This window comes from Gambusia affinis, linkage group LG05 (genome assembly GCF_019740435.1).
Source record: "Gambusia affinis linkage group LG05, SWU_Gaff_1.0, whole genome shotgun sequence".
NCBI classification, from domain to species: domain Eukaryota; kingdom Metazoa; phylum Chordata; class Actinopteri; order Cyprinodontiformes; family Poeciliidae; genus Gambusia; species Gambusia affinis.
The window spans coordinates 24,316,328-24,330,014 of record NC_057872.1 but is presented as its reverse complement, the minus strand read 5'-3'; the positions used below and the strand labels follow the sequence as shown (position 1 = coordinate 24,330,014).

Here is a 13,687-nt window from a genome sequence, read left to right as displayed (position 1 = left end):
AATGGGACTTTCATGATTCCTACAGGCTCCATTTCAATGTTTAACTTTTAGTAACTTTTTATCTATGATCTCCATGAGTTAATTTTTAGTTGAGAAGAATGTTAAAACATCTAAAAAGTTGTGATAAAGGCTTCCATAAAGAACTTAGCTACAGGGACTCATTACGTTCTGCCAATTATTATTATTTTTTTTTTTTGTGGATAATGTTTTGAAGTTGTTCGTTGACGTAGTGTGTTGTGGCAAAGAATGCAGATTTTCTATTTTGGCTTTTGTCACACTTTAATGTTCCAGCTCAAACACATTTTAATGACAAGATCAATGTAAGTGAATACAAAACCTTATCAGACTATTGGGCCTCTGAATGCCCTTTGGAAGAAAACCACAGTTAGAACCAGTGTTAACAAATGGTGAAAATGTGGAACAATTTTGCGGACCGGCACAATAAGTACAAAATGTTTCCAGGAGGTCAGAAAAGAAGCCAGAACAACCTCTCATGCACTGCAACACTCACTAGCCTGAGCTATCTTACAAGTTACAACCCCTTTTTGGGAACACAACAGAAAGGTCAGAGATAAAGTTTATCAAAGTTTATTACAGTTATTAGTTAAAAAGTCCTTTCAGATTTCTGACCAGTACTTTTTGGTTTATTGTTTAAGGGAATGGTTATCTTATGATACTAATAAAAGCTTTCAATTAATAATATATTAGCAATAGCATTCAGTTGTATATTTTAATAATGAAATGTGATATTTCAAATTGATAGAAAAAAGAAACACAAAAGTGCTTTAAACTATCACACCAATTAATACTGCACTGATTTCTGAAGTGACATCCTACTTATTCCTTAGTCTGCCTTCTTTCTCCCACTGAGGTGCAAAAACAGGAAAAGAGGGGGTGTGGATCAGGGGAGAAATGCTGAAAGCAGATGGCAGAGTGGTCCCTCTGTTTTGGGTGATTATGGACACAGCTGTCATTCACTTTGCATGTATGTGACTATTGGTGTGTTTGCATGTGAAACTCTGACTTACCCCATGTGTTCCCCCTGTTTCTTTGTCTCTCGGTAACATTAGATCACATCCATGTGTTTATGGCTGTAACATTCTTTCGCAAATGGCTGGGCATGTTTGTAGACTTCACAGAAAAACCTTAAAAAAGTAGAATTTCCATCACCTGTTCACTCTTTCTCTCAGCTCTCTGTGCCTGAATCTTTAGGCGTTACCGCCCTCTAGTTGTACCTTTTATTATTGCAGCATTTTCAAGCCTTGGCAGAGAAATGTTCAGACCCAATCCATTGTGAAAAATGGAAATGACATTTGAGACTCCTTATCAGATACAATCACATCCAGCAATCTATTAGAAAGCCCTGTAATGTCTCCTGCATAGTCATCTTTTATTTTATCCCTTTCAATCACTAGAAGGATAAACTTTAAACAATTGGAGCGACTGTGCCTCGATGTGCAGAGTGGTTTTCCTGCAATTGGAAGGTTGCAGGTTTTATTCAAACTTTTCCTTATCACATGTGGTTGTGCCCATGGGCAAGGCATCTCACCCCAAGTTGCCTTTTTATATTTGTGTTAACATTTAAATGTATGCTTGTTTGTGAGCGCAAATGAATGAAAGTGGCTCTAGTGTGAAATACTTTTAATGGTCAGTATGATTTGGCAAGAGTTAAATTAGTCCAGTTAATTTCTTGTTGCACTACTTTCTCTCAAGAATTCTTTTTTGGCCTCTTATGATAAAAATAACAACTTGACCACCTACTTATTACTATAATGTCCCTGCTTTTGCTGCCAAAACAGTCCAGACCCTTTGAGGTATTGATTCCACAATGCCAGGTGTCTTTTTAGGGAATATTTTTAATTTCCACAGTAGAATGATATTGAATGTGCCAGTTACAACTTTTTTCTTGCCATTACATTGAAGACTGTGCTTTTTTTCTGCACGATTTTCACAATTATCAATATATCATAGAATTAAATTTATTCATCATTTTTCTTTAAAGTTGTATTATTTTCTGTATTTTGAAAGCCTATTAGTGGAAGTACAATGGTTTTTGGTATCTGGCAGTAAGATATTAGCAGCAGATCTTTCAGTAATTTGCAATATGTATCCTTTGTGGATCAGATGTCTTTGTCTAGCACATTCCAAAGATGCACATTTAGACTGAAACCCTGGGAATTTGGAGGCCAAACCAACACATTAAGCTCATGGTGGTGCTCTTTAAACAATTCCCAAAACATTCTTTTCCTTTTGGCAGGAATCATTATTCTCCTGAAAGAGGCCAAAACCATCTAGAAAAGGTTGTACATGATCATTAACCATTCTTCTTTTTAGGTGTTATAGTTCACAATAACATACACCTGGATGGCATTACTCAAGCTTTCCCAGTGGAACATTGTCCAAAATAAGAGAGCTTTACAAGGGCCAGAGTGTAATAACTAGACCACTGGGTCAGAGCTACTGCAGCACTATTAAAAGTGGTCCAATAAAGAAGCAGTGGTGAGCTGCAGCTGAGGTTATAGATGGCCAAGGGTCACCGATGCATGTTGGGAGTGATATTTAATAGATTTGCCACTATTACTCAAACTGCAGAGAAAGTTAGTTCTTCTTCTGATATGACAAGTGTCAAAATGCATCTCTTTGGCTGGTTATGGCCAAAGAGCAGCGAGGTTTCCCATTCTGACCATGTCCAGTACTGGAAACACCAACGATTAAAGCTTAAGTATCAGAACTAGACCTCAGAAAATTGAAAGAATGTAGCCTGGTCAGATGAATCTTGATTTTCCATCACTTAAACAAGCAGATTTGACTGTGAGCATTTCTTACCTGGAGAACATGCAACACTGGAATACACTATGCAAAGAAAACAAGGCAGAGGCAGTATCATGCTTTGGGCATTGTGGTCAATTTGGTTGTCATTTGTCATATTAAGCTCAGAGTTACCTAACTTGTTGGATTTCAGGTTGTGAGGCAAAACAAAAGTCTTTGAAACCTTTGTAGGAAGCAGCCAAAAGTGGTAAAACAAAATGGACAAAATCAAAACAATAGGAAACATTTAACTATTTTTTATTTACAGAGAATCTCATTAAACCTCAACAAACCACAAAGCAAAGTAATATTTCCAGTTGTGAGGAGCGATCTTTTAAAATATCATAGTCTCCTCATATTAAATGCAGATGTGCGTGCCAATGCTGCCTTATGTTGTCCAGGGCAAAGCAGTTGTAGTCTCGGGAGAATATATGGCCATCATTTCGTTAATCCAGTGGGTGTATTCACACATCTTGGTGTAAACTGTGGGGTGAGCTGGATCCTCGCAGCCGTGATTGAACCACGTCAAACCCTGCAGTTCACCGGTGCACACCATCACATTGCTGCTACCAGTCTGAAGAAGACACAACATAACACTTTGTTAAAACGGAAGGTTTTGTGATGGAAGACAGCTCTGGAGGGCGTGGGGTGGACAGGATCAGAAACAGTCAACATCAGTATCTGTGCTTCGTGTCGATGCTCACCAGGCAGTTATCTGTGTTTGCTTGACCGGCGCAGACCATGACACCCCAGAACAGATATGGAGGGAAGGTATTCAAACAAACCATATCATCCACCACAGGCACAGTAAGACACTTCAGGTGCCGGGAGGGGTAATCTGATTTAAAGAGAGGGAAGGAAAGTTGTTACTTATTTTAAACTGTTTCCTCCATTTCAGACAGGTATCTTATCTTTGTTTTAAATAGCATACAATCTGTGTTCCATTGCTTGTCAAATTGCTACCCAATGCAGTTATTTAACAAAACAATCTTTCATTCTACACAGGGTTTAACAGATTATATGGAGCATGAAGATCTAATCCTTCACCAAATCCTGTTTTCAGAGTCTACCTCTTTTAATTAGTTCTGATCACTGACTGGGTGCTCTGGCAGGTAATTACAAACTGATTAAAAATGGAAATGATTAAAAAATAACATTCTTTCCTCTTTGGAGACTCAAGTGACCAGAATAAGAATGAGCTCCTGATTAAAAACATTTATATATTCTGAGTTTGAATTTTAACCAAGCACCCATTCAAAATTAAATATCAACAAATTGAACCAAAGTCTGCAGCCTGTCAAGTGAACCTCTGGAGAACTGATGTTCCCCCTATGTGAGAGAAGAACAGAGATGATAATCCCTAAAAACATAAACTTATTATTGGGCAACAAAGTATGTACAACCCTTATTTCTGTTTTATCATTGTATGTCTGGTGTAAGAAACTAAACCCCAAATTTGTGGTGTTTCCAAAATCTGGATTTTATCTTTCCTTTTTTCTATTCTACATAACTTATCTTATTAAGTACCAGCTGTGAAATTCATTCCTTTATATCCTAGAAAACCTATAAACTTTAATGAAAGTTTGGTCTTTAATCATCAAACACACATTTGAACATTATTTTTTTATTCAGAAAACATTTTTTTTCCCTTGTATCAGAACAATAAAATCAGCAACATTTTTTATTGTACGTTCATTTACCTTTGCTTATCTTTTTATCTAATTGGATCGTTAGGAAACAAACGTGTGATGAGTAATAAAATGAATTCTTTATTACATTAATTGTTAGTTTCCTGGTGTGTTTTTTCTTTAAATTTCAGTTTAATTATTTTTGAGTAATTTGATAAAAAAATTAACTACACTGAGGAATATACAAAACATTTTTCTGCTCAGACAAATCACATAAAAAGCAATACTAAAGTTTTTATGTCATTATAGTTTAACACATCTTTATATGTTAAACTATAGTGATTTGCTTTTTATTCACAATTTGGAAATTTATTAGCAATTTCCAAACTTTTTATTGTTTTTATGTTTGACCATTTTGTAACAAAACTTTGTAACAACTTTTCTTTTTCAATATGTTCCTTACAAACATATTCTACAGAACAATATACAATTTAGCCAGGTTTCCCATTCATTTTAAAATGTATAAGCGTTTTATACGTTTTTAAAACGTATTAACTTCACATTTCATACATTTTATTTTATGGCCTTCAGAAACTCAGGTTTGAGCTGAAAGAGCTTGGGTCTGCTAATAAAGTTAGTTTCTCAATGCTACATTTGATGCCCTAAATGCTAAGAAAATCAGATCACAATCAACATGACCGCCTTTAAATCCACTCACACTGGTTTGGTTCTGTGGAGCCCCAGCCGCTGATGGAGCAGATCTCTCCTGTCTTTGGGCAGCGGGTTGGTAGTGGGATTGGTTTGACATACTGGTTCAACCTGGCAGGCGCAGACAGACGCACCATGGTGAGGCTGTGGAGAGGCGAGCGGTAGGGGCTGTGTTGGATCACGTCAGAAACTAAGATGTGCTGCTCTGTGCCTTCCTCCACACTTGAGTCATGTTCCCCAAGAGAAACAACGGTCTGATAGGATCTGCAAAGAACCAAGGAGAGGCGAATAATTTATCAAACTCAGACAGAAAAAAGGACAATAAGAGAGAAACAGTATGTCTTAGTCAGACATGAACAAGAGGTTGAATAATGGTCTACAATTAAGCTGGAAGCCAACAGAGATTTCCAGTCAGTTTGAGCTTTTCTGGGTCTGACTGCCCTAGTGACTGAAACTATATTTCCCTATTATTCACAACAAAAGCCATGCAATATTTATTTCTGAACAGCTTTGTGTTTTGTTGCCATTACTTGCTGACACTTACGTAGGTGCACACTGAAATGAAGTCACTATCCACCACTCATCAATGAGCGCTCCGCTGCATGACACTCCTCCACCATGCAGCCTCACATGCCAGGGCCTTGAGTGAGGCTGGCACTCTTTCAGATCTTCCAGGGGGTAGGCTCCTACAAACCACCAATGACAGCAAGAAGAAGCTATAAATATGAGTTAAAATCTTAGCATTTTTCTATAGCATCCAGTAAATGTTTACCTGCGAGCACAAAGGTAGCAGCCAGGAGGAGAAGATACATTGTGTTTCTCTGGGTTTCTTCCAATGGAAAGACAAAGCCTACAACACAACCTGCAATTTATTTGTGAGAACTTTAGAGCACAGAGGGAGGAGCCGGCTACTTATTAAAATTCAGCGTCATTTCCCTGTCAGTCTTGCATCTTATCAGAGTAATATCCAACACTTTTATTAAGCAACTTTTTAAACAGCACATCTCGCTTCCTGTAAAGAGATTTGACAATCTCCTTTATCTGAAGAGAAGACTTTGTTCTTCCCCAATAACAACCTGAACCGGAAACGTAGACAGATATTAATGCCAGGTGTGGGTTTAAAATCCATATAATAGCAAAAAGATATAGTGCATCTTGTGAGAGGTTTGGTGAGAGGTTGATGACACAAAATGCAATGTTTCACCATTCAGTGTTAAACAAACCACTGCAGACATACAAAGGTTATGCCAGAACTCAAGGAGACAGAAGCAGGGAATGTAAAAGTGAATTGCTGAAAGCTTTGTAATCTGGCACAATGTGTCAAATTTTGTTTTCTATATTTATTAAATATTTTTCCTTTTTGAATAAAGTCAAAGATAAGCTTGTTTGTATTTTGGTACATTTTTAATAGTATGTGTTTATGGGGTAAAAAGGTAGAAATAACTTAGCTTTGACCTAGAAATGATGTGGTTTCCATCAGTTTATAAAATTACTTCAATATAACTTTGAGAGTAACACATTTTATTGTGAAATAATATTACATGGGAAGATACATGTATTGTGCAAACCAATGTGAAGGATGTTGTGTAGGAGATAGATCAGATCATTAATCCAGTCACCAGTGCTGTTTCTGATCAGTTTGTGAGCTAATGCCTTTTTGGATTGGATAAACATAAGTACAGACTATTCTCACCTTTTTTATGGTTCCTTTGTCCCAACATTAGTGTGCTAGGTAAACGAACATAGGTTTTGTGCAACTTCATCACGTAATAAGAAGATAAGAGCTATGTCAAGATTGATACGTCTCTTTTCTAAAGTTAATATTTCACCATGTTAATAGTCATAATACGAAGCCCTTGTCTGAATGATATTCAGAGTTGCAAAAGTAATAATATTTATGATTGATTGAAAGCGATTAAGAGTGTGATCTGCTTGAGTAAAGAGTGACAGATTGTCCTACAGGTTGGTGGCTGCTAATCCAAAGGCTGAAACAAGATTACAAAACCCTGTTTCCAGAAGTCAACTTATCATTCCTATTCTCCCTTCCTTGAAGCAATTAAACCAGTCATTGAAGGGAAGCATCACTGTGTAGGAGGTTATCTGTGTGTGTTCCTTCTCTAAGAGTCGGGTCAGTGTTTATTACCTCAACCGTTCTGGGCCGAGGAGGTTGCATCTTCAAATAATACAGAAAGTAAGAGACTCAAAGTTTATGTAAACCTTCTTGATGAACTGATTGTGCAAGAATAAATGTGTTTTTGGTTTTTTTTTTAATAAAAAAGATTCTTTTTATAACTTATTTGATTGCTGCGACATTAATAGAATTAAAAAGAGAAATGTTTTTAATGAACTGTTAAATATGTGTTTCAAACGCCTTTCAGATCCATGAGTTCCATTTCATCCAAGCTCAAATAAAGCCCATGATTTAAATAATAATAAAAGAGAGTTATATTCTTCTGTACCACAATGGGGCAAAATACAACCACACAAGGGCAGAAATAGCTATCTGCTTCTACCCTTGGCCCATTGAATAATTGGAGGTTTTAGCATTGTTGCCTTGCAGAAAGGTGGTCCTGAGTTTAAATCCTTTCCAACATCTTTCTCCCAGAGTTTGTATATTTTCAGTGCACAAGTGGGTTCTCACTGGGTGCTTTGTCTTTCTCCCAATGTCCAAAAACAAGTGTGCTTGGTTAAATGGTCACTTTGAAGTTTCCTTAAGTGTGTCTATGCCAGGTTATCTGTTCTAGGAGATTCTGTTTTGCTCAGCCAAATGTTGAACTGAAGAGAGAAACCAAGATCCCCATCCCAGCTGCCTGCAAGGGTGGATGGAAGGATAAATTAAAATGAAATACAATATATTCAATTAAAGGAAACACAGGACAAAAAAAAAAAAAATATCTAAAAGAGGTCAGGGTCTGAATGCAAAAAATTTAAGCAAAAATTATATTAAAATGCCAAAGAATAATACAATGAATAAAACTAAGTGCAAATAAATGAAATTTAAAAGGTCTAGGATGCACAAAAAAGAAAATAAACCTGACAGGCACATAGCAGGTATAGAAAATGAATGGATGAACACAGAAATGACTGAGAAAAAGCAGAGGGGATTCTAGAATCTGAAATTTAAGGCTGCATTTCTAAAGCACATTCATTCGTGTTGAGAGTCTCCTCCATTGAATCATCACCTTAATGTGGAGGAGGAACTTGTGTATGAAATTATCTGTATCGCTGCATGAAATACTGAATGAATAAATAAATATTTCATATTCACACAGTCAGTTGGTAACAAAGGAACATATTTAACAAAAAAAAATTAGAATGTAAATATAGAATAAAAATAACAAATCAAATAAAAGATATTTAAAGCACATAAAATTCCTCCTGGGATTAAAATAAAACAAGCAAATACAGCATGAATAAATAAATAATCAAACTGCCTTTTCAAGGTCTAATTACAAAGGCAAAACCTAAAACTTCAGGAATTGTAAAAGACTGTACTATTCTCTATTCTTTTCCAAAAGACAGAATCCAAGGAAGATAATATTTTCATAGACAAATGGAAATATTGACATCATACTAGATTGAACCTACCTATTGTGTTTACTAAAGTGTTATCCAAAATACAGGAAGGCCTACAAAAAAACAACATATACATCTAAAACTCAATCAATAAAACAATTTGGTGTTTAAAAATTGCATCAATAAACTTTCTGTTCTCTCATTTTCTTTTTTGTTGTGCTGCAGCTTCAGAAGCAGCTGTGTCTTGCAGATTTAGGCATTCATTAAAAATCAAAACCATCTTGCGTCAGTGGACTTCTGCACAGATGAAACAGCCTTCATAGCCTGTTGTTGAGTCATCTGTGTTAGTTTCATTGCATTCGTATTTGACTTATCTTTTCATTCATTATTAATTGGAGCAGAAATTTGTGTTCTGATTCTGCCTGCGCCCAGAAAAGACTTGTTTGTGACTGCAAATTAATCAACACAGAAAGGTGGGACTTTGTGGGATAAAAGGAGACACAAACAGGTGAAAAGAGTGCAAAAACATGACAGTTGTTCCTGTAAATAAATTGCAAATGCCTTTTTTGTATAAATACTTTATTTCAAGAAATGACACAAACATTATACTCATCGAGGGGTGAAATGGCTGATTTAAGTAAATTAAGAGGGAATACAATACATCTAGGTGGAGATGAGATTATCTGCAGGACATTGAGTGCCCCATGTGCTCACCACATTTGGCCATCCATTTCCTCTAGGCAGGTTGTGTTGTCAGGATGTCTCCAATTTGTGTTGTCATCAGTTCAGTGGTTTAAAAAAGCACTCTAAAAAGCACATTGTCCACTATTTCAGTTGTGAGGTTCCGTTTGGTAATGAGTACCAAACGTTAACGTGACAAATGGTGTGTAGACTCTTTAAGGTGCAGGATGAGCAGTGCAGTGCTCTTGAAAATGTTTTTTTTTTTTTTACTTATTTTGTACTTTCTTGTCCTAGTGGTGGAAAAAATGGTAAAGCTGGTCTTGGAATATGCCAGCGTAGGTGCTCACAACTGTACTGGTTTCAGTGTAAAGATTCCTAAAGACAAAACAAACGGAAAAGGAACAATTTGGTTTTTGAATTCGGGCCTCTGCTCAGGCTTTATCAATGAAGCTACCGACACACTCTTACTTTGCTTTCTCCTGGAGGTTCAGGCCTTTGATGTTGTCCACATATCCATTGACGGTGTCCACGGCGCTGTTGTAGTAGGACTTGACAGCGCCTGAGATCTTGGTCAGCGTTCCCTCTTCCTCCTCCACCTGCCTTCTCAAACGAAAGCTATCGGCGCCTGCAAGAGAAGTGGTCCGAAGTGGTTTTGACTTTCAAAACAATTTTTATTAGCCTTGCTGAAGTGTTCCTAGTCCTACTCACATCATAATAATGTGACAAAATGTGACATTTGGCATTGTAATGTGCCAAATGTCACATTACAATTACACACATCTGTGCATTTTGTCAGAATTGTTTGGAATAGACCAACACAAGTTAGAACATTGCTGAAAATATACATTTGCATTCAACTCTCTTCACAATGATATCTCAGTACAAGTTGGTGATTGTTACATGACAAAATGTGGAATAAGTTCCAATGACTTTCAAAGCCACATTATGCTTTTTAACCAGGCTTATTCTAGCTGAGTGACACTGTCAAAAATGCAATGAGATTGGAAAATGATACGAGAAATTATGCTAAAAAACATAAACACAATTTTCCTTTTTCTTTTTGCCAAACTAAAATTTATTGCTCAATTTCTTTTTATATTTTTTAATGTACATTTACTTTAATGCCAATAAAAATGGTAATATTTTAATGTAAATTATCCAATCTTCTAATTTCTAATCAATGCTCACTTGTCCTTTGTTACATTTACACAAACAAACTTCAAAGCAAAACACGGAAACACAGAAACCCAACTTAGTTTTCCAACTTCATCAGTCGATTAATGTACACTGTCTTCTTTGATCTACTAGAATCATTTTCAGACCGTGTTTTAATATGGATAAAAATAGACTTACTGATAGCAAGAAGTGCAACCAGCACAGTAACGACTAGCAGTTTATTCATGGTGCTTTGGATCTGTGAACAGAGAGACAGCAAAGACGTACTGAGACCTTACACCTCTTTATCCACTAGGGTGAGACATTATCAAAGATTTGCCCGCTCATGTTTCTGATGCTTCAATAATGCAGTAACAGTACATGTTGATTGTTTTCCATCTTCTAACTAAGAAATACAATATGTTCCTATCTGAATATTCTGAAATGTAAGCCAAACTCAAATAAATGCACACTAACTGGTCTACCACAATGTCATTTTTCTTCTAGAAATGTGGCAAAATGTTCAGTACTCACTGTTTTCCTGTGCAGAAATGAGAAAAAGAAAACAAAGTTGGAAGCACCGCTGGCCTGAGCTGTTTATATAGGAGTGTAAATGTGTTGACTTGTTGCTCTCAGAGCCAAAGTGCACTCCACCGGGGAGATAACCCAGAATTGTTTTCTGATATGCGTTGTCCTGGTAAAGTGTGTCATTGCATCTTCATATAAGAGGAGATTGTGATTACATGTATATTAAAAAATTAATGCAAGTGCCTTGACTAGATGGTTACAGTCAGGAGGACGTAATGCGTAGCTGCAAGGATGTTTTATTCTGCTGAATCTGTTCGTGTAACTCAAATTGAAATCAGCCTCAGTCAATAATCCTTCTTATTGATTAGATCAGGAGCTTCTGCCACTCACGTCCAGAGGAAGGTTCATTGTTACTTGCATAACAGGAATGATGTGTTCAGTCCTATGTACTATTAAACTGGTCCTAAGTCGACAGTGTGTTTAACACGTCATCAGTCCTGAGTCAGGTTGTTAGTCCCCACTGCTCCCACTAGAAAAAAAAGCCTTTTGACAAGGACACCTTAATGTGTTTCTGATCTTTTTCCTGCAGTTGACAAAAGTGTGTATGAACTAGTGCAGGGACATGATCCTTGAGGACTTTTTGCTTGAGCGAATTCATGTTTCCATCAGTTTTAACAAGATACCCATGTCCTGAAGCAGAACCTGTGATCCTGCTGCCATATGATTGACTGACATTATGATGTAGTTTTTCCTAAAAGGGTCAGTTTTAATGCCTGATTTAACATGATGCTCATCTTCAAAACGTTCCAGGTTTGTATCAACAGTCTAGAAAATATTCTCCCAAAAATCTGGGGAGAAAAAATAGGGAAAAAATCCACTCTTTTATGAACTATGAACAAATATTCTGTTTATCACACAAAAGTTCAAGCCTCTGTATAGTAAATTTTTTATGCTTATGTTGAAATTAGGCCTTTTGTTTGTTTTTTTTTTACATAAATCCGAGAACATGTGAGTGCCATTCGAAGAACCTTAAACCATCTTGTCATTCTTTTTCAGATTCAAAAATGAAAATGTCAGAAAAGCAAATACATTACATTCCCAGTTTATTATTTTTATTCACAATTTACAAATTCTTTTCATTCTAAATAAACAGTGAGAACATGTACAGAGAACACATTCATTGCTATTGTTTACTTTTGATTGTTTTTTCCTCTGCTGACCTTTAACCTGTGGTCATGTATTGACTGTAAATATTTTGAATCTAGTTAATATGTACTAATACTAGTTATTGCTAAACTCTTAGCACAATCTTTTTTAAATCTCAGTTCATGGAATTTGCAGAACAACAATCCTACCATGTCTGAAAAAATAAATATCAGAGATACCATCAAACTACCCAAGCAACATATGTGATAAGACAACAAATGTAATCAAATCTATTTTCCCTTTTCAGTATAAGATCTTAACCATGTTTTAAGGATTTGTAAGAAGAGAAATACAGGATTCAACTTTCTTACAAAACAAGATTTTAGTAGTTTAGAAGCTGAGTCAGAATTGATGGAAAAAATGATCATGCTGGGTCAATATTGGAAAACAAACTGTTGCAGTTTGCAAATTATGGCAACGTTCCACAGCCCTCATACAGCTTTGACTAGGTTTAAAGTATTTTGCAAATAAGAATTTGTAAAAATTAGAATTTGTGGATCTGTACTGCTGGTATGGACAAGACACAAATGAATAAAATTTTAACTTAGGGAGCCTGCATGCAAAGCCATGCCATACCTAAATTTGTTTTGATAAAGAAAATAACAATTAAAACCTACATCTAGTTCCTTTCATTTCAGAATTATGTCTCTGCCATCGCTAAGCAACATATCAAACACTTTACTTTCATACAAATCAGTTGCATAATGACTGATTTTATTTTCATGCTTTTATTGTGTTAAAACTACACATGTTGCAGCCAGCCCCGGTATCCTCTTTTGGTAAAATGTAATTCTACTTTGGAGCGCTTCTTCTAAGCCTCCATTTTGAATATTTTCTAAATCAAAATGCTTGTGCAATAAGTCATCACACAAATATGTGACATTACTGCAAAGCAACATCAGAATAATCCTTCTCTCTACTAACACCTGGTTTTCAATTCTCATCCCACATCAAGTTAATGTAAAACAATGTAGGATTTGTTTCTCAGTAAAACATTTTGAAGTGGGTTTTTTTTAGTTGTTTTTTTAATTGAAATTTATTATATCATAGAAATATCTAACTAAAATGTTTCAAAACATTAAAATACTAAAGTTTGTCTGCCATGGCCACAGCTGTACGCATAGATGTAACCTCCTTTAAAACAGAAGACAGTGTTAAGAAAACGTAAACATTTGTTTAACTAAGGGAGATATGAGTCAGCCGAATTCTTCTCTTCATTTCAAGAGATAAAGGCAGCGAACACAAACTCAAAACAAGGATCAGTCCCAGGCAAGGAAAGGCAGTGCATTGAAACTCAAACTCAGTTTTATACAGTACAATGACGTGACAACAAGACTACAGTGGTGGGTCAGATACAGTTGTTTTCCTGAATACATACGTCACTGATGCATTGGACACAATTTAATATGACATAATTGGTCCTTGTCTCAAAGAGATACTCCATTGACGCACTTTAT

General features: G+C 36.0%; 2 protein-coding genes across 2 annotated transcripts; both read right to left on the bottom strand.

Annotated features, from left to right (window-relative positions):
• Window positions 1–3,050: 3,050 nt before the first annotated feature.
• Window positions 3,051–6,901, bottom strand: LOC122831642 (trypsinogen-like protein 3). The gene is made up of 6 exons (XM_044117990.1): window positions 6,838–6,901; window positions 5,917–6,006; window positions 5,689–5,830; window positions 5,155–5,408; window positions 3,513–3,646; window positions 3,051–3,382 (listed from the first exon to the last, which is right to left on the bottom strand). Exons 1-6 carry the CDS (start codon window positions 6,863–6,865, stop codon window positions 3,197–3,199), a joined length of 834 nt encoding a protein of 277 aa, XP_043973925.1. The 5' UTR covers window positions 6,866–6,901; the 3' UTR covers window positions 3,051–3,196.
• Window positions 6,902–9,227: 2,326 nt separating this feature from the next.
• Window positions 9,228–11,112, bottom strand: apoc2 (apolipoprotein C-II). Its single transcript, XM_044117989.1, has 4 exons — window positions 11,031–11,112; window positions 10,695–10,755; window positions 9,810–9,966; window positions 9,228–9,716 (listed from the first exon to the last, which is right to left on the bottom strand). The coding sequence occupies exons 2-4, from the start codon at window positions 10,741–10,743 to the stop codon at window positions 9,632–9,634; spliced, it is 291 nt and encodes a 96-aa protein (XP_043973924.1). The 5' UTR covers window positions 10,744–10,755; window positions 11,031–11,112; the 3' UTR covers window positions 9,228–9,631.
• Between the last annotated feature and the right edge of the window lie 2,575 nt (window positions 11,113–13,687).

Coding starts and splice junctions, on each gene's coding strand:
- LOC122831642 (XM_044117990.1), bottom strand. CDS start 6,865: ATGTTGGGACAAAGGAACCATAAAAAAG. Junction 5,409..5,688: donor TCATTTCAGTGTGCACCTAC/GTAAGTGTCAGC, acceptor GGTTCTTTGCAG/ATCCTATCAGACCGTTGTTT. Junction 3,383..3,512: donor CAAACACAGATAACTGCCTG/GTGAGCATCGAC, acceptor TGTCTTCTTCAG/ACTGGTAGCAGCAATGTGAT.
- apoc2 (XM_044117989.1), bottom strand. CDS start 10,743: ATGAATAAACTGCTAGTCGTTACTGTGCTGGTTGCACTTCTTGCTATC. Junction 9,967..10,694: donor GGTTGCACTTCTTGCTATCA/GTAAGTCTATTT, acceptor CTTCTCTTGCAG/GCGCCGATAGCTTTCGTTTG. Junction 9,717..9,809: donor AACCTCCAGGAGAAAGCAAA/GTAAGAGTGTGT, acceptor TTTTGTCTTTAG/GAATCTTTACACTGAAACCA.